Genomic DNA, 23,906 nt, shown 5'->3' on the forward strand with positions numbered 1-23,906 from the left:
ACGCCAACAAATATAATTACCGCTGATCAGAGGAGCGAAAACAGACTGCCGCTTATCTGCCACAGCCCGTGTGTCTGTGTGTTTTTTTCTAATCTTTTAAAGTAGTATAGCAGTACTGGAGAATGATTACCTTGCTATGGAAATATATTAAACACACAGACCGGCACTCTGTTTTGCTCTTTATACCACACTCCATTGAAAAATGTGGACATTCTTGTATTTTTGTTTCTGAACACAAAACTCATACATCACAGAAAAAGAATTGTGAGTTTAAATCATTCATTTAAAGCCATTTTTACATTCGGCATTCATTTAATACACAAATTAAGCGTGATTTTAGTTCAATTATAATTTCCATAACTTCCCAAGGCATCCAAGGAGATAGCCTACAGCATGGGGCGGTAGCGAGCTATTTCGGCCAAAGTTGATGCACAAATCAGCTTCATCCAATCAAGCGAACTTGGACAGAAGCCGGCTGTAGCCTACCGGTGGAGAGCACACTGGCACTAAATACTAACTCACGTAAATTCAACCGAAAGTACGGCCACGTTAAATTGTCACTTTATTGAACGGAGTTTGGCGTAGAAAGGGGGGTTATAACCTCGCCTTGAAAAACGCTCACCCGCCACACCAGCTGTGACCGCGGCCTTGCAGTGGAGTGAAATAGGCTAAGTCACCGCCAGAAGTAAACAGCTAAAGTCCTTTCGTGTTTACCAAGTAAAGTCCTTTGCTCCATGTTGACAGGTGAGAGTTCATAGGAGCAAAGTTGGTCCCCTCCCAATGGAGCTGCAAGCCTGAGTGTGTAACCCCCAAGAAATAGTGTGTGCCTGTGTTGGTGTGTGTGTGTGTGTGTGTGTGTGTGTGTCAGACAGTGGGAGAGATAAACAGGGAGAGTTGCTGAGGGGGGTCTTTGACTTTGAGCGCATAAGCCCTTATTTCATGGTGCCATTGTTTGTTTTAAGGACGTCAGGCTTAATACAGTTCCAGGCGATTTCCCAGCATGTCTGTCCGCTCAAGCACCTCCAAGGCGCTCTGTGGGTGTGTTTGAGCGCGCGCCCATACGTGTGCGTGCGTGCGTGTATTGTGCGCACGTCCTTCACTCCTGTTGACTTTAGCCGCACTCCTGTCATTGGCACAGATTTTTATTATTATTTTTTTATGTATGTACTTTCAAGGTTGTAAGACGTTTTCTGTTGAGGAAATAAGACAATTTCTAGAGTTTTACGAATGGCTAAGACTAATGATGTGTAACATATCTGTAGTTTTAATGAGTTTGACTGCAGCCATATCAGCCTCACTGAGCAGCATTCTTTTGATTGCCTATTATTTCCACGCGGGGTAGACGTGGAGGTTTATTTAATGTTATAGCGCAAACGGTTGTTGTTTTTTTTTTTTTGGTCTAAATGTTGAGCACAGGGTCTGTTAATATCTAAATAGGGTAGGTGTTGCAATATTTTACCACTCACACTGTGAGAGCCACACAGAGATGTTCCCAAGAGACTTCACATTTTTATATATAAGTGTAGTACTCTTTATGTAGGCCTACACTTGCATAAATATTTTCCATTTGTCATTTTATTGTTTTTGAAAAATTGTCATTAGGTTAATTAATGTTTGGATTGGGCATGTTCTCATCTTTCACTGTCACGTTGCTTTAACATCGTCTCATAGAGGTTATTTGCTTCTGCAACAATGCTCCCCATTCATGCAAATATAAAGCATATTTGAATTTGAGAGAGAGTGTGTCTCGTTGAATGGCTTGCGTAAAACAGGCCACAGTGGATGACCAACTTCTCTCTCTCTCTCTCTCTCTCTGACACACACACACACACACACACACACACACACACACACACACACACACACACACACACACACACACACACACACACACACACACACTATAATCACTACTTGTAGCCTAGAAAGAGGGATGTGGGTCATCGGGGGCGACACTGCCAGCTATCACAGCCAAGAAGTAATATCACTAATAAAAAACATATATGTAAATTGCTGTCATTTTACTACAACGCAGAGACAATAGCTTATATGTTTGTTAGAAGTCATACAGACTCCTTTGCCGAAATGGGTTTTGCCTTGACAACAAAAACAAGTGGGAAATATATTTACCTCCAGCATCCTCATCTTTTTTGTCATGGTGAAAGCTGAATACATTAAGTGCTGGACATGAGGCCCGAAAAGGACTTAGAGGCTATGAGAGTCAGACGCCTACTCACTTATTAAACTCGGACAAATCCTGCATCCTCCTCTCCTCTCCTATCCTCTCCTCTCGTCTCCTAAACCTTTTTATTCAGGGACCCGGAGACCTCTCCGGAACAAAACAGCTTTTAGCGCTACCATCTCTCCCTGCTTGTGTTTTCGCAAATAGCTCTCTCTCTCTCTCTTTCTCTCACTCTATCTCTCCCTCTTATTTCTCTAAAAAAAACTGTGTCTGTGAATAGAAATGGAGCTGTTATAGGAGCTCATCAAGTCTTTATCTGATTGGAGCCATTTTTAAAACTGCTGCCGCTCAAGAGATTGGTTCTTCCCCGAATAAAATTAATTCTTTCAATAATCATTCATGTTACTTAAATTCAGCAAAACTGAATTAGTGCGTTTGTTGAATTTTTGCATTCAATTCTCCACTAAAATGAACGAGAGACAGTGTCTTAAAACACAATAATAGTACTTATTATTATTATAATTATCGTAATATGAATATTAATAATAGGAGTGTTGAGCCGTCGTTGATCCAAATGAATACTGAGGAAAAATAGGACACTGGCATCTCTCCACTCCGGCATACCATCACCGCGTGCGCGCACTTATTACCACTTAATTGTGGTCAGAAAGTGATAAAAGCGTACCTTTATAACACCTTTGGGAGATATATTGTTTTTACTGCCTCCCTCTTTTTGCATTTGGGCCCAACTCTAATAAATACGTCAATAACTTCAGCCATCAGTGCGTAATGCCAGAGCGCATTATCAGTCTTGGGCATCGAGGTGTGTCACACTCGACCCAAAAGAGGAGGAGGGGGGTGGTGTGTGTGTGTGGGGGGGGTCAGTTCGAAATAAATACATGGGTTGATCCACCTGGAATGGGCCGCGATAAGAGCAGCCGGTGTTAACCAACACGTTTCCTCTACACCTCATCCGAGTCTTCCTTTTCCAAACACGGGTTTCTTTAATGTCCCGGCCTGTTTTTCCAGCCTGTGTGCGCACCGACGGCTCCCAGGGGAGTGTAGGCCAAATCAGCCACAGGCCAGTTAGGGGAGCAGGGGGGCCGGGACACCTGCTTTGGAAAAGACACTCCAGACACTAAACTTTGCTGACTTCGTTGCAATTCGTTCGTCCTAAAAAACACTTGCTTGCGACATGGAAAAGAGACTCGCCTTTTCCTTTTTGGCACCTGACAGAGTGGCATATGGAAAATAAGATTTCTCGTTAAGTACTTTAGGATCCTGTTTGTGCAGGGGATAAAAAAAGAAGATTATACGTGCAACAAATGGATACAATGTGAAAATCTGGAGGCAAAAAAGCAAACGCACGCTCCTTTGATATCCAAGCGTATGAAAAACTTTTTCTTAACTGGCTACACCCAGCTGAATCATACGAATAAATGTAACATAACAGTAATAATTATTAAAGCATTCATAACATTAATGACAATATTAATAATAATATCTTCACGTTTCTTATTTAATACATTTACAAGTAATGTCTTGCTTGTACCTAATCGGAGGTTTGAGCATTTGTCTAATTGCAGGAATGCATCCTGAGTCCAAATACAAATTAATGTGACCTATATTATGCAGAATTGCAAAACGATGAATTAAATAATTTCCCTGCAGCAAGATTAATTTCAGCGGTACAAAACAATAATAATTTCCAAAGAATATTAGTGTACAAATTCTGTGGATCACCTGTTGTGAAGAACGAAGGCTTTAAAAAAAACAACAACAAAAACTGCAGTATAATTATAAGAGTCCAATTTGTAAGATTGCAGGAAAATGAGGTCGAGCAGCCGTCATCATTTCATAAATCAGAAGCGTCAAACAGGTTTTTCTGCGGAAAGGCTCAGATGTCAGTGTCCGCAGGCTTCAGAGTTACAGGTGGAGAAGTTTCAAAAGGGAGAATTGTCAAATAATTAATTGAAACTCTTAGATCTGCAAATACAGGTGGATTTTCTGTGTCCATTTTATACTTTTAAATCTGGATAGGTTTATTAATCTGTGTTTGATATCCGTGTAATCTTTACGCACGGGAGTATTTTTAGTGTCAGGCTGTGGATCCTAGAGACAAACGTTTTTTTTGTTTGTTTTTTTTTATGATGATGATTTTCAGCTCTTAACAGTGCATTTCACAAAGAGACGTTTAGCTCCCCTCGGATATTGGCTTCCCTGGATAATCTAAATTCCAAAGCAAAGCTGCGAGCCTCTGCGCTGCTTTGCTTGTTCATAAATCAGACTGTGCTGTAACCAATGAGAAACTCACTGCGCGTAAAATATTTCCACATGCCACTTTGAACCTCCAATACCCAAGTGACCCACTACTGTAAGTCCTTTTCAGAAGGTCTATCTAAATATGTACCAGATGTCTTTGCAATTTTTTTTAACATATTGATGTTTAATATGTGAAAACGCCTTTTATCATAAGAGGCAGAAAAATATTAAACCACAAAGTTGGTAATTATTGAAAAAAAAAGAAGAAAAAGACTGAGCTTGAAAGAATGTAAATGCGTTTTAACAGACTCTCCTAACACGCACACATTAACCAAACATGCAAAAGTCGTTTGGGTTGTAAAATAGACTGTTAATTTGTAATTTTACTGTAACACGGAAGGCTGGGAAATATCTGCAAAACATTTGCATTAAAACGGTACAGAAATGATCTACCATAAGAAATGAATTCATATTGCATTCATGTGAAAATGCGTTTTTCTAAAAATGTAATTATTAACCTATAACAGTGCTGTATAATGTCATTGACAGCAAATTCACATAGGCTTCTTTTATGGATTTTCTTAGTCATTATCGTAAAAATGATTCTTATTCAGACGTTTTTTCAAAAGCACTGATACTTTATTCAATGCATATTGAAAACATCCACATTTAAGACTAAATATGAGAATAAATAAGAAGTGTGTGTTTTATTGTGGCGTAGTGTAATGTCAAAGTGCGTAACGATTCTTACTCGCGCAGTCGGTGAATTGGGAAGAAAATGATTAGTAAGAGTGGTATTTCCTTTTTTCCTCTCTCTCTCTCTCTCTCTCTTTAGTTGCATGCTCAAGTCCCATTCCCTGGTCAACTTCAGTGCGTTGTCCTCCGGACCGGGCGGACGGTTCTTATTGGTAGGTTGCGACAGTTACATCACGCCGTTCATGACGTGCACGTCTTCCTGTTTCCTTCAGCCGCGTCTTAAAGTGAATCTTAGTGGCGGAGGAGCGCTCCAGCATCCAGTCCTCTGCATCCAGTGCGCCTCGGAGACGCACACACACAGCGTCTCTCTCTCTCTCTCGCTCTCTCTCTCGCACTCTCTCTATGTCTCTCACTCTTTTAGTTACAGCAGAGGATAGAGGGAGAGACCGACGCACAAGAGCTCTTTTCATCTTCTATATTTTCCTATTTTGTTCCTTTCCCTCGCGTGGCTGACTTTATTCCAGCTCTTCCTTCTCTGAGAAATTGTTATCCCAGCATCCAGCAATCTGCCGTGCTCAGCGTATATTCTCTTTTTTTGGCCGTAGGAGTTCAGGTTGTCCCCCTCTTCATCTAAAGGGTAAGTAACCTTGTCCTCGGATACCTCCCTCTCTTGTTCTTGTTCTGCCTCGCCTGCGCACAGTGGGCGGAAAAAAAATAAACAAATCAAACATCATTAACGGGGAAATATATTCTTGTGATCAACAGCTAATCACATGTATACGACGTTATTTGTTCTGTTTCGCTCCCCTCATCTTGATATGTGGTAAGAGTTGAGTGAGGAGCCCGTGTATTTTTTGCGAGGATGATTTGCGGACCGTAGCCCAGCCTTCCTCATCAAAGCGGAGATCAAATTGGTTTGCAACTTTGCGAAGTAAGTTTGGGAAGCGTATATGTTGTGTTTTTGCGAAGTGATTTTAAAAGCATGAGTTGATTTTAGACGGAAAGTCAGTTTTACTTGTATTCGTCTTCAGTGTGTTTGAAGACCCTCAGTTTGCCATTAACTCATACTGGCTTTGTCCTGTAGGCTTTTAACACCTTATATTTGATTATTTATCCACACAGAATCTATATCCAGGCAGTTACACAGTCATCATTTCTCCTGTTTTGTGGATGTGTTGTCTTTCCTCATTGCCAACACACATTGGGGCATTTGTGCTAAAGCGCTGTCTGTAGTGTTGGGGAAAGGGACCGGCTTTGTCTGTCACAGGTTTTGATTTCGTTTGTCATTTGCAAACAACATGCTTGAAGTAGCGGCCAGGTCCCACTTTTCATTTCTTCCACAGAATATGTCTGTGAAACTCTTATCGTAAAAAGTCCCGGTGTTGCAGAGCAAGTTTAAAAACCTGAACTTCACTCATGTGTTTTTTTTTAATGTTTCGTTTCGTAGAAGGCAAGAGGTTTAAAAAGCGAGGAGAATAACACGGGTGAAGTAATGATCTATAGCTCGTTGCTCATATAGTTGATTTAAATTGGTGAAAGGTTGTTTTTTGTATGAGAGAGAGAGTGAGAGAGAGAGTGTGTGTGAGAGAGAGAGTGGGAGAGAGAGAGTGCGCATGGGCAATAAGAGACAGGTGCGCCGTCGGAAAAGACAGGTGCTGGTGACTATTTCAGAGTCATTGTTAAGGTCCTGAGGCGATCAAGTCAAGGTTTTTTCTTGGAGACGTATCACCTCCTGTCTGAACTGTTGGACATGGCTGTGGGGACTTGGGCTCGAGCCATTTATTGGGGGAGGAGGAGGAGGGTGATGGTGTTAGGGGGGTTATTTTAGAAGAGTAGTGTTTCTTCATAGTGCTAAACATTTAAACCAACCTGTTCTCCTATTAATCTGAACTTCATGTCAATTTACAAAATTACAATTTACATTTTTAGAGCACTAATACATCACTTGTGACTTGCGTGCTGCATCACCACATCGCTTCTAACAAAGCCAAAGGCAAAGTTGTGTGTGTGTGTGCGTGTGTGTCTGTGTCTGTGTGTGTGTTTGTTTGTGTGTGTGTGTGTCTGTGTGTGTATGTATGTATGTACAGTAGTCCTTTTTAAATGACTTTTCACTAGTAATTATGAAGTTAAAAATGACACGTTTTCTTCACGTTAGGACAAGGAGATATTCAGTCCAAGACAATGTTTTAAAATCACACAGGAGTTCAGTCTTGCTGTTTGCTCTAAGTCACCACTGAACTTGAGCCTTTAAATTGGAAGTCTTCGAACAATTTGTAAAATGTAATGTAGACAGAGATCTTAGTCATTTGGCATCTTGGTTTTCAATACTGCACATTTTTGTAAAGTATAAGTATGTCTTTCAGTCACCCTTAGAACAGTGTAACATTTCAGTATATTTGCAGGCATCTGTAAATTTTAAAGTGAGGAAATAATATTGTTTTTTTCTTAATTGTATTTAATTATTTTGTTTGAGCCTCTCAGTCTTAATGAGGACTAGAATTTGTACATAAAGAAAAATGCATTTTGTTACACCACCTACGCCTTTATGGTAATATGATAAAAATGCCAAATTCCTAAATCTGCTATTTTCAGAAAGATTTTATTTTTGAAGGAGATTGAAACGTTTTTGATCATATAATTTGAGACTGGATGCCTCTGATATGCCTCCGACTAAGACACTGCCACCGCTGCTTACACAGCATTATTGATGCAGGCCTGTACTGACAAAACGTTTGGCTTTCAGAGGGGCATTAGGGTTTTTGTAAGAGCGCTTTAAGTTGCTCCTTGCCAGAGTTGACCCTTGTGACCTATTCATTTGAGCAGAATTAACTGCCCTTGCCAGATGAAAAGACAAACAAAAAACACAGAAGTGAGCTCATGCTGGCTACAAAATCAATAGGCCTATTTTGTGTTTCTTTTATGTGTCACTCTGCCCGTTGCTTAAGATATGATGGCCATATTGCTTAATGTGAACATAGGACTTTTGAATTTACGCAATGTATAAATGTGATTTAAAGTAAGAATATTTTGTCAAACTGACCTCACTTCCTGAATAGGATTTAGCACAGGGTCTATAATGACATATACAATGTACTTTGCCTCCCTTTGTACACCACTTTAAAAAAAAAAAATCTTAACCCTTGTTTTTTTAATTTTATTTTGTGAGTTAATAGCTCCTATGTTGGCTCACACTGCATAAACATGGAAATGAGGACAAGTACTTAAGTAATTATCATAATTTTATGCAGCTTTGTGTTCCGTGGGAACTGGTTCAGTGTCGCGCGGCATGTAACAGGGGACAGGATAAAATGTAGGACTTTGCCCTGGAATGTCGAGCAAAGGCCTAATTCTGACCCCATCTTGCCTGCTCCCCTTACCCCTCTGTCATTGGTTCTTACTGCCAAAATATAATCATGGATGTCTCTTTTCTTGTAGAAACACATTAGGAGGGATTGCCTGCTGGCTTTAGGCAAAACCCTACGGTTTATGTTCATGCATGTAGGCTAATGCATTTCTCTGGCGGGAGAAGGATTTTAATTGTTTCAGTCACTCAGAAACTTTCAAGCTTTCCATTTAGTATAGATTTTGTTTTTAAATTTAAGTGGTTTAGGCCATGTATTGCTTGAGCGAGTGAGTGACTTAGATTCTGAAAATATTTTTCCTTTTGGTGAATCATGTATCTGTAATTTTGTACCCACAGGTACTCAGAGGCTTTGATCCTAGAGGACTGGCTTTGTGGGATATGGCCCAATAGCAGCAACCCGTGATGCCGGACCATGACAGCGACTCCCTCCTGAACAGACAGACCAAGCGAAGACGTGTGGACATTGGTGTTAAGAGAACCGTGGGCAGCACAGCCTCCTCCACAGCAACAACAACCACTGATAACATTGCCCGCGCCAAAGCAGCCATTTTCAGTGCCATGAACTCTCTGAGCTCCCACTCTCACCACGGATCAGACACCGACTCCATGGAGTGCTCTGTAGTGCAGCCACATGGTGGGCCTGGCGTTGTATCAGCTAGTGACAGTGAGTCCAAGTCCAATGTACTCCGAAAGCTACTGAAGCGAGCCAACTCATACGAGGACACCATGATGCCCTTCCCTGGCACCACCATTATCTCCCAGCTTCTCAAGAATAACATGGCTAAAAATGGAGGAGGACCCGAAAGGGGAGAAAGAGGGGACAGAGGTGAGAGAGGGGATGTGGGCTTTCCCGGCTCAGGGCTCTCCAATGCAAGTTCAGATGCTCCCCAGGAGGACGCCTGCAGTAACTCCTCCCAAGACAGCACCCCTCAGGAATGCTTGTCACCATTCGGCCGTCCTCCTGGCCTGGGCGCCTTTGACATTGAACGTCTCAATGATGAACACCTGCGTGCCAAGCGAGCCCGTGTAGAAAACATTATTCGTGGTATGAGCCACTCACCCAGTGTGGTCGTCCCTACTTCCCGCCATGAGCGTGACCATGAGATGGATGGGGAACGGGAAATGGAGCTAGACTGCCCACCTCCTCAGTCTCAGCAGCAGGCCCCCAGCAGCCCACGGGGAGGTGAGGTGTGCAGCAGTAGCAGCCGAGAAAACAAGCGTAAGCAGCGTCTGCCTCAGCAGCAACAGCAGAGCTTCACCCAGCTGGTGTGCCAGAGGAAGGAACAGAAGCAGGAGGAGCGACGGCAACTGAAGCTGCAGCTGGAGGACATGCAGAAGCAGCTACGCCAGCTGCAGGAGAAGTTCTTTCAGATCTATGACTCAACTGACGACTCAGAACACAATGACCTCCACAATGACCTCCATAATGACATCGGAAATATGTCAGAGGACAGCCCAGCCAGGTCCGACACCGGTGGCGATGACCGGGGTGGAGATGACTTGCGCTCTGACAATGAGATGTCTGACCTGGACCCGGGCCATTTCCTTGACAGGGCACGGGCATTGCTTCAGGAGCAGGCTCTGCTGGCGGATGGAGAGAAGCCAAGAAGAGAAGGGCTCGGACGGAGCAAAGGACAGGGTGGTCCAGGCTCCTCTATGCATGCTGAAGGTAAACAGCTGGCAGAAACACTGAAGCAGGAACTCAATTCAGCCATGACCCAGGTCGTGGACACAGTGGTAAAGGTGTTTGCCAAGCCTCCACGCCCCACACCCCAGCAAGCCTTCCCACCACTTTCCATACCTACTGAAAGGTTCCCCACCGCTGTCAATGGAGACAACCCCAACTTCCACACCGCCAACCAGAGGCTGCAGTGCTTCGGTGATGTCATCATTCCCAATCCACTAGACTCCTTTGCTGGCATGCCCGGGATGCCAGGCTCCGCCAATGACCAAACCGAGGCACTGCCCTTAGTTGTGAGAAAGACGCCCAGTGAGCACCACCACCAGTCCTCAGCTGTGGGTGCCCATGGTGGTCACCATCATCCCTCCCTTCATCCCTCCTCGCTCTCTGCCTCTATGGGTTTCAGCCCCCCATCCTTTAGACACCCCTTTCCTCTGCCTCTTGTGGGTTACCCTTTCCAGAGTCCCCTGGGTGGACCCACAGGTGGCTACCCAGGCAAGGACCGTTCCTCACCAGACTCCATGGACCTGTCCAGGGAGACCACCAGCCTGAGGACCAAGATGGCATCAGGTCACCACCTGGTGCACCACCATCGCTCTTGTTCACCAGCACACCCTGGCAGCACGGCTGAGGGACTCTCTCTGTCCCTTATCAAGTCTGAGTGCAGCGATCTCCAGGACATGGCTGACATCTCACCCTACTCAGGCAGCAATGTATCCTTTAAAATAATCTAGATAATGTGTGTGTGTGTGTGTGTGTGTTTTGAGGGGGCTGAAGGGAAGTTATATGTTAACGTTCATATTTTACCCTATGTGGTGTTGTTCAGACTAGTTCATGCCTGTATATGCCAGGAAAAATCTGATTTCAGATGGCAGCTCCTTTTAAGCACAGGTGTGATTCTGGACCTCAAAGAGTTAAAAATCAAATCTTTGTGAGACTAAGAAACTGAGAAATTGTTGATGAATCACTTTTCCTCCCACTGCTGTTCTCTTCTCCATTGTACTGCATTGTTGTATTTATTTTTATACTCATACCTCTTCCTTCTCACAGCCGTTCTTCCATCTTCAATCCTAAGTGCTTTAAAAGCTCTCTTGTCATATATCACTTACTCACGAAGATTAGGTCCCCACGACATTTACTGCCCCAATTCCTTTTTATAAAAAACGTCCTGAAAGAGCAAGGAGGGAGATAGTATCCTGAAACTTGGCACACAATAGTGTTATATAGCCTCCCTTATAGTTTAACCCCAGTGTGCCCCAATCATGCCCTGCGGATAAAGAGGCTATCCCCTATGGGAGGCTCAAATTGAATCCCCCGGGGACTCGGGACTAATAGCTTAAACTGATACATTTAGTCCCTTCTCTGTTTCCCCCATACCTCCTTAGTCCCCTAAGTATTCAACACCCCTTAACCCTTATAAAAGTTTGATTCGTGTCACACTGGTTGTCCTTAGAAAGCTTTGTCTTCAAGTCATTAACATTCATTACATGCAAAAGAAATTAACCCTATAGCTTTTTACCTGTTGTATATTAGTTAAGAGAATATGCTTATTTAATGCTTAGGATGCCTTGTTTTTGCTATTGTGCGTACCTGAGAGCAGAGCCTTTTGTGTGTGTATGTGTGTGTGTGTGTGTACATGTCACAAAAGGTTCGCCTGAGGACTCAGTAAAGATGTATATTTATGATTGCTTGTATTTTCTCTTGTGTTCCTCTTATCATCCATCGCTGTTGTAAAAAGCCAACAATCATTGTCGTTTCTTTTCTCTTTTTTTCATTTCATAAAGATCTGTCAACAGCCCGGGGGGCCCTTCGGCTGTTGCTTGGCAGCCAAATACTTCTTTTTTTGTTTTCCCTCCCTGCAAACCCCCCCACCCCCCCCTGTCTTTTCTTTGAAGCGGACGTTAACAGGTGTTTGCAGCGAGCTGTTTATCTTTCATTACCTCGCCTTGTCTTGTCTTCTGACCCAAGGGTGAACGCTTTCCAGAGATCCATAATCCTTTGCTTCTACAGGCTCCCGATGGAGGGATGAAAAGAGAAAAGGGAGAGAGAGACATACAGAGACTGAGAGAAAGTAGAAAACAATCAAACAATAACCACATATGCCAGATGCTGTTGCTTTCATTGTAGCATTTATAAATTCAGGGCATTAACAGATGTACTCCCCTAAATGGAAAGAATAGGCAGAACAACGTGTCCACATGTGTTGTTGTTGGGAGGAGGTTCTTTTTCATCTTGTATTCTTGATTCCCTGAGTTTATTCCACACAAAGTTTCACATTTGCAAGATATAGTTCTGTACATTAGAACAATAATTTCTATGACATTCACGAATTAGCTCTTTCCATTTGTACTCTCTGTGGGTTTATAACGGGTTCCATTGATGTAGTTTTTTTAATATTATGTAGATTTCCTTTTTTTTTGAGCATCACAAGTCAGAGACAGCTTGTCAGACATTTTGTGAGGTGTGTTCAAGTTCACCAGCTCTCAGCACCGTTGTGGAGCAGATGGCTGCTATCAATTTCCTCATTTGTTCTCAATCCGATTCCAAATATTCTTGTCCTTACACCTGGAATTAGGAAGAGGAGCAGCTATTTTCCTCTCATGACTTTGGGCTTTGGGGAAGTGTTGTGAGAATGATGATGTCTTGTCAGATGTGGCAGGAGAACAGTGGGCCAGCTGGTATGAGTGCACCATCATGACAAAATAATAGCCTTGCACGCCACCCCTAAGTCCAATCACAATTACATTTGCAAGCTGTGAGTGAATTGGAGATGAAAATGTCTCATCAGGAGATATGAACCTTCTTAATTGTCATCTAAGGGAGGTGATATTGTGTTCATGGCTGCTGTGGTAAAACCTTGACAGCTTTGTTTTAAAATAATTTTTAATTTCAATGATAAGGGGAATGCGATGCTAATCATAATTGAAAAAGCAAAAACAAATTAATCTAAGTGTAAGTGCAGAGCTTTCACAGCAAACAAGTCCCACCTTGCCCTCCTGAAAAAAAGAGCTCTCTATTTCTCTGTCTTGCCCTCTCTCTGTCTGAGGATCCATTGTATCCCCTCCACTTGGAGCAGATGGTGTGGTGTGGAGAGTGAAGTGCTGCTCTTTTGGCCAGGCCTGACAGAGTAACACCAGTCTGCCAGGGTTTCCCCCACAAGACCCTCGCCGCGTATACAACAAACTCTCCCTCTCTCTCACTGAATCAGACAAAGTAGACAGGGTCTTTAAGGAGCCAGCCCAGCATGGTTCAGCATTTGCTGGCTTTGCTGTGTAACCCTGAGGCCAAGGGCAATCCAATGTAGCAGCTGATGCCTTCTTCCCACTCTATAGTTACAGCTACATCTGGACACTTGACTGATTTTAATGATCATAGCCACCCTAGTAGATCATAAATAATGTCAAGCAATGTATTCTGTCCACTGAAGTGTAAACAGTCTTCATGAAAACTTAGGGCTGTAGCTTTTGTGTCATTTAAATCCCTGCCTTGCTTCAGCTTGATGAAAACCCTTGTTGAAACAGCCTGAGGTTTTAACATGCAGCCTGCCCCCGCCATCCCCGTTCCCTTTTCAATGTCTTATCCTCCAGATTGATATTATCAGATGCATTAAACGGCTGTTAATTCACCATGGAAATGGCTTGGGCCGTTCGGTGGCGCAGATGTGTTTCAGTCCCCTCATCACTGACTGAGTCCAAAGCCTCAGGGCCCCTCTTCTCCTTCTTTGCTCCTCCAAGGGTTTGGCAGCGGCAGAGAGGCTGGAGGGGGGGGGGGGGGGGGGGGGGGTGAAGGGGAGGGGGTAGGGGTGGAGTAGAGGGAGGAGGAGGGGGGATGTAATTGAAGGTTGGAACCATGCTATCCCTCAAGGTGCCCCTACCAGCCCATCTCGATCCCCTCTGCCGTTCAATCCAGGTGATCCATTAGGAAGACAAGGCCTCTGATATGTGTTTGAATATGGCCTGTATGTAAGCGTGAGAATGTTTTTTTGTATTGCTTGGTCCGGTGTTTGGGACTATCTCCTAGACCTTGTTTTGTCACTGATATGAAGCCAACATCAGACAGTCATATTCAGTCTTGGCATGTGTTGTCGCCAAGCCATTAGGCCTTCTTGCCCGTCACTGGCATTAACTGCTGTCTTTGTCTGTGATATGCAAATGTCTTCTTTTTTGTTCTTCCTTTTTTTGGGTGGAGGTTAGCACAGGGTGTAGGCAAAGGCGTTTGCTTACTTTGACTGTGAAATGAGCCTCCTTATGTAAAAGCATCGGCTGTAGTGCTGGCCAGCGTTTTATTTACCGTGACGCTCTTGCACCTGATACGGACGACGCTAATTGCAAGCAAATGGTTTTGCTTTGGTGCACTTTGGTGTCTTCAACCCCCCCCCCCCCCCCCCCCCCCCCTCCTCCAGCAACCCTGCATTCATGCCTGAAAGGACATTTGGTTACCCATTATCCAAATAATGAATTCTTGCCAGACTTACTGCCAATTATTGTATTTGTGATAATATCTGTTGCTACATTTGCTTGATCTATTATAAGTTGTTTCCTTCCAAACAAACGTTAATATCCTTAATGGAAGCTATTTTCAGATACAGGAAGGTCTATCCCCGAACCATCTGAAGAAGGCTAAGCTCATGTTTTTCTACACCCGCTATCCGAGCTCTAATATGCTGAAGATGTTCTTCTCTGATGTCAAGGTGAGCCAACATGTCATTTCTTTTATCTTACAATTTTTGCCAAAAATGTTGCCAAATATCCTCCAATATTTTCCTTTTTAATGTTGGTACACATTTTTTGTGACTGTCTCTGCTTCACTATTTTTAAAGTCTACCATAATCTTTTTTAGATGGTGACTACTTTTGCTTTGTGTAAAAGGTCTAAGGATAGATAGCACTCTTCTACCATTTTTTTCTTTTCTGTCTTTTGCTGCATGTCATCCTTGTGCTTTTGATAATGCACCTGCTTCAAAAGGGGAAGTCTGATTTATTAATTTTGATGTGCCAGCTTCAGTTATCATGAACAACGTATGCTTGTCTGTCTTAAAATGAGGCCCTAAGTTATGGTTTTATGCAAAAGATGAAAGAAGAGGAAGTTGAATGGGTTTACATGAGGGAGCTGGAGAGCCTATGAGTATTCTAAAGATAAAGAGCGGAATGAGTAATGGAGGGGTGGAAAGGGCAGAGAGGAGGATGGAGCCTAGAGACAGAGGAGTGGTTATCTGAGCAGGTGTGGGGAGGATGGTTTTATAAAGGGAGGGGAGAGGAGAAAGTCGGTTTAGGGGAACATGGCAAGGATGAGCGTTAGCTCCACTGGGAGTTTAATGAAGTAAATTTGGAAAACAAAGCACAATATGTACGCTGCACAAAAAAACAAGAACAACAACACAATGGCCGTTGTAGTGTGTACGACCGAGTTTTTTGGTGGTGTTGTTGTTTTGCGTGTGTGCCCCTCACGGACCATACGGAGGGGTAAACACTGTGACAGATCCAGGCCATCTTATTCAAATCAGAAGATAAAGGTTCCCTTTTCTCCCAGCTGCCCTCTCTTGGATGCCATCACCAGCAACAACGACTCATGGGTCACGTGACGAGCTCTTAGCACATTGGTTAGGATTGAAAGGGAGCACATGTTGGCTAAGTGAGGAGGCACCTGTAAATGGTGTATCTTTAAAAAACGACTCTGATATTACAGCGTATCACAGATTTGACATTGTTTTGTATTTTCTGCTGTTGAACAATTATTACTACTAAAGGTTTGAATCACTTAGTTTCACTGACTAATTATTCCGAAGGAGGCCTCATGATTGGCCTCATCAGATACTTAAACAAGGTCAAGATAGTTAAGGGGATTATGAGTCACATTGGTTTGTTTTTGTTTTCAGTAGAGGACAATGGACTCAAGCTGTAAATTTGCAGACATGTATGGGAATGAGACTAACTATCTAATTAGATGCAGCCAGGGCAGCCTCTTAGCGAGTGGCTGTCCTCAGACAAAAGTCTTGAAGGCTAATCAGGTCTTGACTAATCAGGTCTTGACTGTCAAGAACCTAATGAATGTGGGAAGTGGGTTGCGCTAACAACTGTGGGACGCTGTAGCTGTTGTTCCCCTTAATTAAGCTCCTTTTAAGAATATTGTGCTCCTTGTGAATATTTTTGACTTTTTATGTTTTTGAAATGTTTTGACAGATGTATCATAATACCATTGATGGGGCTGCTAATGAATCCCTATAGTATCATCCCAGTAGATTTAAGAAATCTCATTATTATTGCAGACATTAAGTCGATGCATGGTGAATAATTATAACAGATTAATGAACAGATTAGATAAAGATACTCAGTCAATTCATAAAGTCAGCTAAAGTTCTTGTCTTTGTAAACAGATTCAGTGTTGATGTATAGTGTACTGTATGTTAATTATAGCCAGTTTGGTCATTTATATGGTGTAGATATATATTTTTTCCTCTCATTTCAAGCAAACAGCCTGACACATATCCCTTGCTTTCTTTGTCGATTACTCTGTCACTGTTTTAGCTACGAGCCTCAGTATTTGGGCCAGTCATGTGCTGTAGAGTAACGGAGGTCAGGAGGGTTTTCCCTTTTCTATATGTCATTCCTTCTCTTTTCTTTTTTTCGCTGATGGTGTGGCATGGTATGTGTGCCTCGGCGGGGCCGGGGAGAAAGAAAAGCCAGCCGCTGGATTTGAGTCGCCGCAGTAACAAAAGCCCGCTTTCCAGGGCCGCTTTTTGTGTGCAGTCAGCCAATAGGCAGCCGGAGATTATCTCCCACAATTCACCCCTGCGAAAACAGGAAACGTTGGAAAGCCCTGATGACTGTGAAGGGGCTTACGAGAGAGGGAGGGAGAAAGAGAGAGAGAGAGAGAGGGAGGCCCGTACAGGCTTCTCTGTCTTTCTGCTCTCCTCTCCGGTTGTTCTGGATGTAGCTTAGCACTCTGAGGTCATCTGTGTGCTTTCTGCTCCATTGTTGACCACTATGTCAGAGAAAGTGTTGGCCAGAGACACACTTTGGCTTTGCATTTAAATGCTTTTCAGTTTTTATCCAGACAAACCAAAAGGCAAAACTGTAAAAGGAATGTATTCAGCATATTAATATATTAGCTGATGTGTGCAGTCAAAGCTGAACTAAATAGTTCTGGCAAGTGACTAATATAGTTTAGACCAAGAATACTTGAGTGTTTTCCTATTCTGGACTTAAGTATGCATCTGTGCATGAGCAGAACATGTGCGGGTGTGTGTGTGTGTGTGTCACTTTCTATCTTGTGCTGTTAGCACTAAGCGCTGACCTTTCACAGGCTCTTGAGTGTGAGTGTGAGAAACACGCTCTTGCTGTCTCTCTCTCATCTGCCTCTCAGTCAGGCACACACACACACACACACACAAACACACACACAAGTATACACATTTACATGCTCACGCGGTGTGTCAACCAAACGAGCACACACACTCTTACACACACATATTCCTCGCTGCATCTCATGTCTGTGCTGGCTGACCCCTGCCAACTCTGATTAAGGAGCTGCAGTGATGTGCTTCTTTGAACCGATTCTCTCCTTTTACACTGAACACTCTTGTCCTTAGCCGCTATCAGGGGGTCCGTATTCCCCACCAGCAACTTAATGAACCAAGACTGCTGGAAGCTGCGGGGGGACTTGCCAAAATTGAGTCCCTGAGTGTGTGGAGTGAAATTGATGCGGATATAATGGAATTAGTACATGTATGCGTACGTACAGTAAATATTGGCTCTTTTGTGTGCTCTGTGCTGTGATTGAGCCACAGTTCAGTTCAGTTGCACAGACTCTAATACATCTTCTCCCGAGCTGACGGTTTAATAAAGTAATCCTTGTCCAAAGTGACAAATCTATCCGTCACTCTGCTGTGACACCAAAGGTCTCCAGAATGAGAAATGGTAACTCTTTCACCGACTTTAATCTCAGTATGTAGTGCTCAGCCTTGCACATGTGCAGATGCGTGTGCGCACACACACTTAGGTAGATGGGCAGCAATTCCCTAATGTCTCAGATTCACACCCTGTAAGACTTGTTCTAATCTTAAATCTGGGCAAAGGTTTAGACAGCTGTAACTGGAGAGGCACAACTTGAGTGAAATGATGTTTTTGTGCTCAGTCACACTCCAACTGTCTGCTACATTGTGTGTGTTTAAGAATAGCCCCATGCAGCCGATGTATTTGTAAGTGTCAGTAGTTTGTTTGTTTGACGCTCCGATGTCACGACCCCAGCTTGCTGACTGCTCACGTTCCGACCCTCTGCCCCCACCCACTGCAAAACGCCATTGTCTGACGGCGCTGACCTGCACCCGTCCTCCTCTCCTCCCTGCCCCCCCCCCCACACTCCCTCATTTCCCCGTTTATGCTCACCCTGCACTTTAGGACAGCCACCATGCTACCCCTCCTCTCCCCGTGCACACACACCCTCCCAAACCCCTGCCAAACAATGTCAAGCGGACTTATTCTTTTGCACTCCGCCATTATGTCATCTGCTGATCATTCCAGAAAGGCGCGGCCTTCTCCTTTAGCCCCGTCCCACCTTGGTCCAACTATTCACCCTCCTCTGATTCATCAACTTTTGTGCCCGTCTTTCTGCTTCTATTGCCTTGCCCTCCCATCTTCTTCTGCTTGCTTGCGTGTGGTGTGTGTTTGGCCATCCCAGATCGCGAAGAGTGTGTGTGCATGTTTGTGTGTGTCTGTGTTTTGTCGAACAATAGCCAGAGCCTAATCTCCATGTCAAAACCGCTCTGCCTCCCCAGCGAGCAGTCCGCTCAGCGTTTAGTAGCGTTTTGTCCCCCCATTCTTCCAGCACCACAAAAAGAGCAGAGGGGAGGGAGGAGTGAAGGCCTATGTGTGTGTGTGTGTGTGTCTTTGTGTGTGTGTGTGTGTGTGTGTGTGTGTGTGTGTGTGTGTGTGTTTGTGTGTGTGTTTGGACGAAGGGTGTGGATGATGGTTGGGGGATACCAAGCTTTCAGAGGCCAGAATTCTGAAGGCAAGTAAGATGTAATTTAGAGGGGTCACCAAGGAAGGAAGTGAAAATGTTCAATCTGAGAGGGAAGCTTTTGGCTCAGACCATTTTAGGGTAACTTGACTAGGCGGCTATCCTGAGCCCCTGGGGTCCTTATCTCGCATTTGGATGTTTAGACAGTGTGTTTTCACTGCTGAGACCAGGCGGAAAAAGAGCCGGGACCAGCTGAGGCTCTTAATAGGTTTACTTCGCCATATTGAATCCAGCCGAGCGGCACAGATCAGATAGCTACAGCCTCCTCCACAGAGCTTATCTTCTCTGTCTTTCTCTCTTTCCCTTTCCCTCACTCTCTCTTATTTTTTTTTGCTCTTTTTCTTCTCCTTTCTTCCTGCCTGGGAGGTGCGGAGAGGGGAGGAGAATCAGGGTGTAATTGGTGAACGGGGTTAAGTACATGTTTGAGCCCCCTGCGGGCCAGGGCGCTTCAGATGATGACTTAATCGTTTTTCTGGTCAATTATGTGTTTGCGGTCTCGCCCCCCCCCCCCCCCTCTCTCTCTCCTCCACCTCTCCCTCTACTCTCAGGGTTATGATAGGGGGGAGGTCTGCTCCCAGTGGGGAAGATGAACCACACACACTCTCAGTCTCACATACATACACACACACACTCTCCCCCTCCTTGCTCGCTGTCTTACTTAATGTCTCTATTATCTTCCCTCACTCCACGACCTGTGTTCTCTCTTGCTCTTGTCTTTTATCTCTATCTCTCGGTTACTTCGCACTTTTTTAAGTTATTGCCTCATTTCTCGACTCCCTAATATGACACGCTGTCATCCTGTTGTCTTCCGCCTCATATTTAAATCTAATGGCTTAATAACCATTTATTTCCACTCAGAAAGTCTTTGGATTTTGAGTGATATTTGAGGATAAAAGCACAAAGATTTTTTTAAACACCCTAAATAGCACTAACTCCCCCTCATCTTTTATTCCAGTTTAACCGCTGCATAACCTCCCAGCTGATCAAATGGTTCAGCAACTTCAGGGAGTTCTACTACATCCAGATGGAGAAGTTTGCCCGCCAGTCCATCAACGACGGCACCACTGGAGCCGAGGAGCTGAGTGTCAGCCGCGACTGCGAGCTCTTCCGAGCCCTCAACATGCACTACAACAAGGCCAATGACTTTGAGGTAAACACCAACACATTTCAGTGATTGAACAAATCATGAGAGCTGGACGTGCTAAGAGCAGGAGCTAAGAGCGAATGCAGCCCATATATATATATATAAAAAAAAAAAAAGTTGTATTTCACCTGATACCTTCTGATGCACACGGGTAGTGTGACACCATCTCACTGTGTCCTCTCTGACACCTCCTCACTGTTCTCAGCACTGTGTCTCTTATACATCCTGCTACAGTCAGTACACTGTACTATAATGATTATGGTAGAATTCAATTTTTGTAAAGGCTCTGGTCATTCAAATAAGTCAGGAACTTACATGGAATGAGGAAGAAACCTTAGTGACACCTTGCTCTTTTTGTCTCTTCCTCACAGTCAATTTCCCCTCAGTGATTCTTAGTCTGTGTGTGCGTGTGTGTGTGTGTGTGTGGAGGGGGGGGGTTGAGAAAGTTAAACCACATTCTACTTCCCCGTCCGCATTTTCCTCTCATCTGTGGTGAGATGTTTATGTGTTGTGTGGAACTGTCTTCCCGTATATTGTAATCATAAATTCTCGGCAGGCAACTTCACCTTTAATATGTTTCATTTGTCACACTTCTCCTTTTGCCACCTTCATGTGTGTTGTCAGATGTGTGTGTGTTTGTGAAACATTTCAGGATCACCAGCACTCTCTCAATGTCAGCTGACAATAGACCTTTAAAAGGCTTGTGTTAAGAAGGACCTAGAGTCATCTGGGTTTGTGTGTGTGTGTGTGTGTGTGTGTGTGAGTGAGTGTGTGTATTTGTTAGAGAGATCGAGTCTATGTGAGAGTGTGCATGTGTGTGAGTGTTTTGTTGTTGCTGCATTTCCCAGTGTCCTGCTCACCTCGAAGGGTACAGCCGTCCCTTGGACCGGCCTGGCATGCTGGCAAAGCACTTCTCCAGTGTGTGTGTGTGTGTGTGTGTGTGTGTCACTTTGAGGGGGGAAAAATCTCACTGTTATCAAGGTTAAGCGTCCTACTGTTTTAGTGAGAGGAAGGGGGAGAGAAAGAGGGGGAGAGGGGGAAGAGGGAGATGGATAGATAGGGGATAGAGGGTGAGAGCTCGGAGACAAAGGAGAAAACGATGAAGGGAGGAGGGAAAAAAGGGAAATCAAGGGGGGAATGGAAAGGGGAGAAAAAAGGGTAGAAGGAGAGAGGGGGGAAAAGAGAGATGACGTGCAGGAGAGAAGTGCCCTTGTGAGCAGTGGGAGTTTTGCAGCGCTCACATTTAAAGTGCTTCACTCTCTTTCTCTCCGTTTCCGTCTATCTCTCTCTCTCTCTCTGTCCGTTATTTGTCCACTGGGGCTCTTCTATGTGCACCCAAACACACTCTCTCACACACACACACACACACACACTTCTCCACATCCATCTTCAACCCTCTTAAGGGAGGCTTTGAAAGACTCTGGCAGGCAGAGGCACTTGTATATGAGGTCTCAATAAGCCACAGTCCATCAGAGTAACACAAGAAAAATGACACGATTTCTTTTGTTCAGCAGCTAAATTTGACATTTAGCAACTCATTTTGAGTGACCTTAAACAGGCGCAGAAAAGTTTTGATTTTGCAACACCAACAGTTAAAGTTTACCACAGTATTTCAGTCATATAGGTTCATTTTTTCCTGATACTGGAATCAAAGCTTGTCCTACATTTCCATATCAAATTATGCTCTGCTTATGGTAAACCACTTGACACCCACAACAGGAAGTGGAAGTGTCTTTTGGTAAATAATGTCCTAAAAACATACAGCTTCACAAATTCATCATTAGCTGGAATAGCAGCAAACTTCATATTAGGTTTAACTTTTTATGTGCCTTAATTATAAGTAAATGTTTTAACAACATGATGCTTTAGTTGCAGCACGACAGCACGACTGCATGACTGTATTCTCCTTTTTAAAAATGAAAAAAAAAGTTTGTTAGATAGTTTTGTGTGACTCCTATAAGCACAGGCAGGGCGACCTATAACCTCACAAGGGAGAAACTCCAAATATAAAAAAAAAAGTTTGCACACAGCAACCGACAAAACCCCCTTAACTGCCTAAACTGACCTCAGCAACTAATCTCTTCCCCTTGCATCTTTCTGAAGCATAAATTTCCCATCACACCTCAGACAAGACTATCATTCTTCTCCTGGCACCAGGAAGCTACTGTTGAAACAGGCTTAAGGGGAACAGTCTATTTGCATACATAAATGTGGAAATTTGCAAGAAGACAGACAGAGAGGAAAAGAGTGAGAGAGGGCAGGTGAATAAGTCTTCTGTTGGCCGAGGAGCTGCCGTGGGGGAACGAGGGTGGAGGAGGGAGGGAAGGTGTTTTGCATATTAAGGTTTTTTTTGCTGGGCAGGTGTCTGAGAGATACAGGAGCTGATTAGAGTTTAGCACAAGGAAAATTTGCCCAGCCATGCAAATTCTAACCCCCCTGACAAACCAACCGCCTTGGTGAGCACGAAGACTCTGCGTGTAAGTGTTTGTGTGTGGCTTTTGGTATGTGTGTGTGTGGGTGTTATTTGTGTGTGTGTGTGTGTGTGTGTATGTGTTTGTGAGTGCGGGTGCGTGGGTTGTGTGTTTTTTGCTGTTTGATGTTTGTGTGGGACTTGTGTGTTTGTGTGTATTATATATGTGCATGGACACATTTGTTATGTGTTTCCGTCTTGTGTGTGTATGTGTGTGTGAATGTGTGTGTGTGTGTGTGTGTGTGTGTGTGAGTCATAGAGGTAATGTGGAGATGGAAATGTACTGGATGTGTATCAGGATGCCCCTAAGGCCCTTTTCTGTGGATCTCTCCCCTTTCTCCTCCACCTCCTCCTCCTCCTCCTCCTCTTCCTCCCCTACCTGCCTGCACCACCACTTGAAACAGGAGCCTACGCAGATTCAGCAAGCGCGCACACACACACACACACACACACACACACACACACACACACACACACACTGAGTTTTCCCTTTGCCAGATTCTGCATCATCAAAGTTCCATCCACCTTGGTGGCGTCTTTGGAATGAATATGTCCTCTGTTTCAGTAATCACACACACACACGTAGACACACACACACACACACACACACACGTCTGTGGCCTTTCTTGTTTGATGCTAATCTGCTCTGTCACTGTGCTGGCCTAATACGCTCCCCATCTCCCTCCCAGCTCCTCTTTTGTCGCGATTGTTTCCCCCTTTTCCTTTCATATCCCTCCTCCCTCACTCCCTCTCGTCGTTCTCTCTTCCTTCTGTTGCCTCTCTCCTTTCATTCTTTCATCCTCCTCTTTTGCATGTCTTCCGCTATCCCCCCTCCCCTCTCTCTCTCCTCCTCCTCCTCTCCCTCGCTTTTTACCCCCATTAGGAAGTTTTAATGGCATAATTGTCACATTCCTTCTGGCACAATGAACACCAGCGGTAATTAAAGAGCTTGCCGTTAATTACCTAGACCCCAGCTCTACTTTCCTCTTTTCTCAGCCCCCCTCCTGATCCCCTCTCTTCTTTTCTTTCTTCTCCGCTTCTCATTCGCTCTGTCCATCACCATCAAAGTCTTCCGAAACACACCCGGCCTCCC

General features: G+C 44.1%; 1 protein-coding gene across 2 annotated transcripts in view; it reads left to right on the plus strand.

Moving 5' to 3' along the window:
- The first annotated feature begins 3,093 nt into the window (after positions 1–3,093).
- Positions 3,094–23,906, plus strand: part of LOC128376967 (prospero homeobox protein 1-like) — a 34,260-nt gene continuing 13,447 nt past the window's right edge. Inside the window, exons 1-4 of one of the 2 annotated variants that reach the window (XM_053336832.1) lie at positions 3,094–5,777; positions 8,841–10,898; positions 14,768–14,875; positions 20,155–20,349. In XM_053336832.1, coding sequence (XP_053192807.1) covers positions 8,907–10,898; positions 14,768–14,875; positions 20,155–20,349 — 2,295 coding nt within the window. In that variant the 5' untranslated portion in view covers positions 3,094–5,777; positions 8,841–8,906. The other variant, XM_053336833.1, reaches the window with a different exon arrangement.

This window comes from Scomber japonicus, chromosome 17, assembly GCF_027409825.1.
Source record: "Scomber japonicus isolate fScoJap1 chromosome 17, fScoJap1.pri, whole genome shotgun sequence".
NCBI lineage: Eukaryota > Metazoa > Chordata > Actinopteri > Scombriformes > Scombridae > Scomber > Scomber japonicus.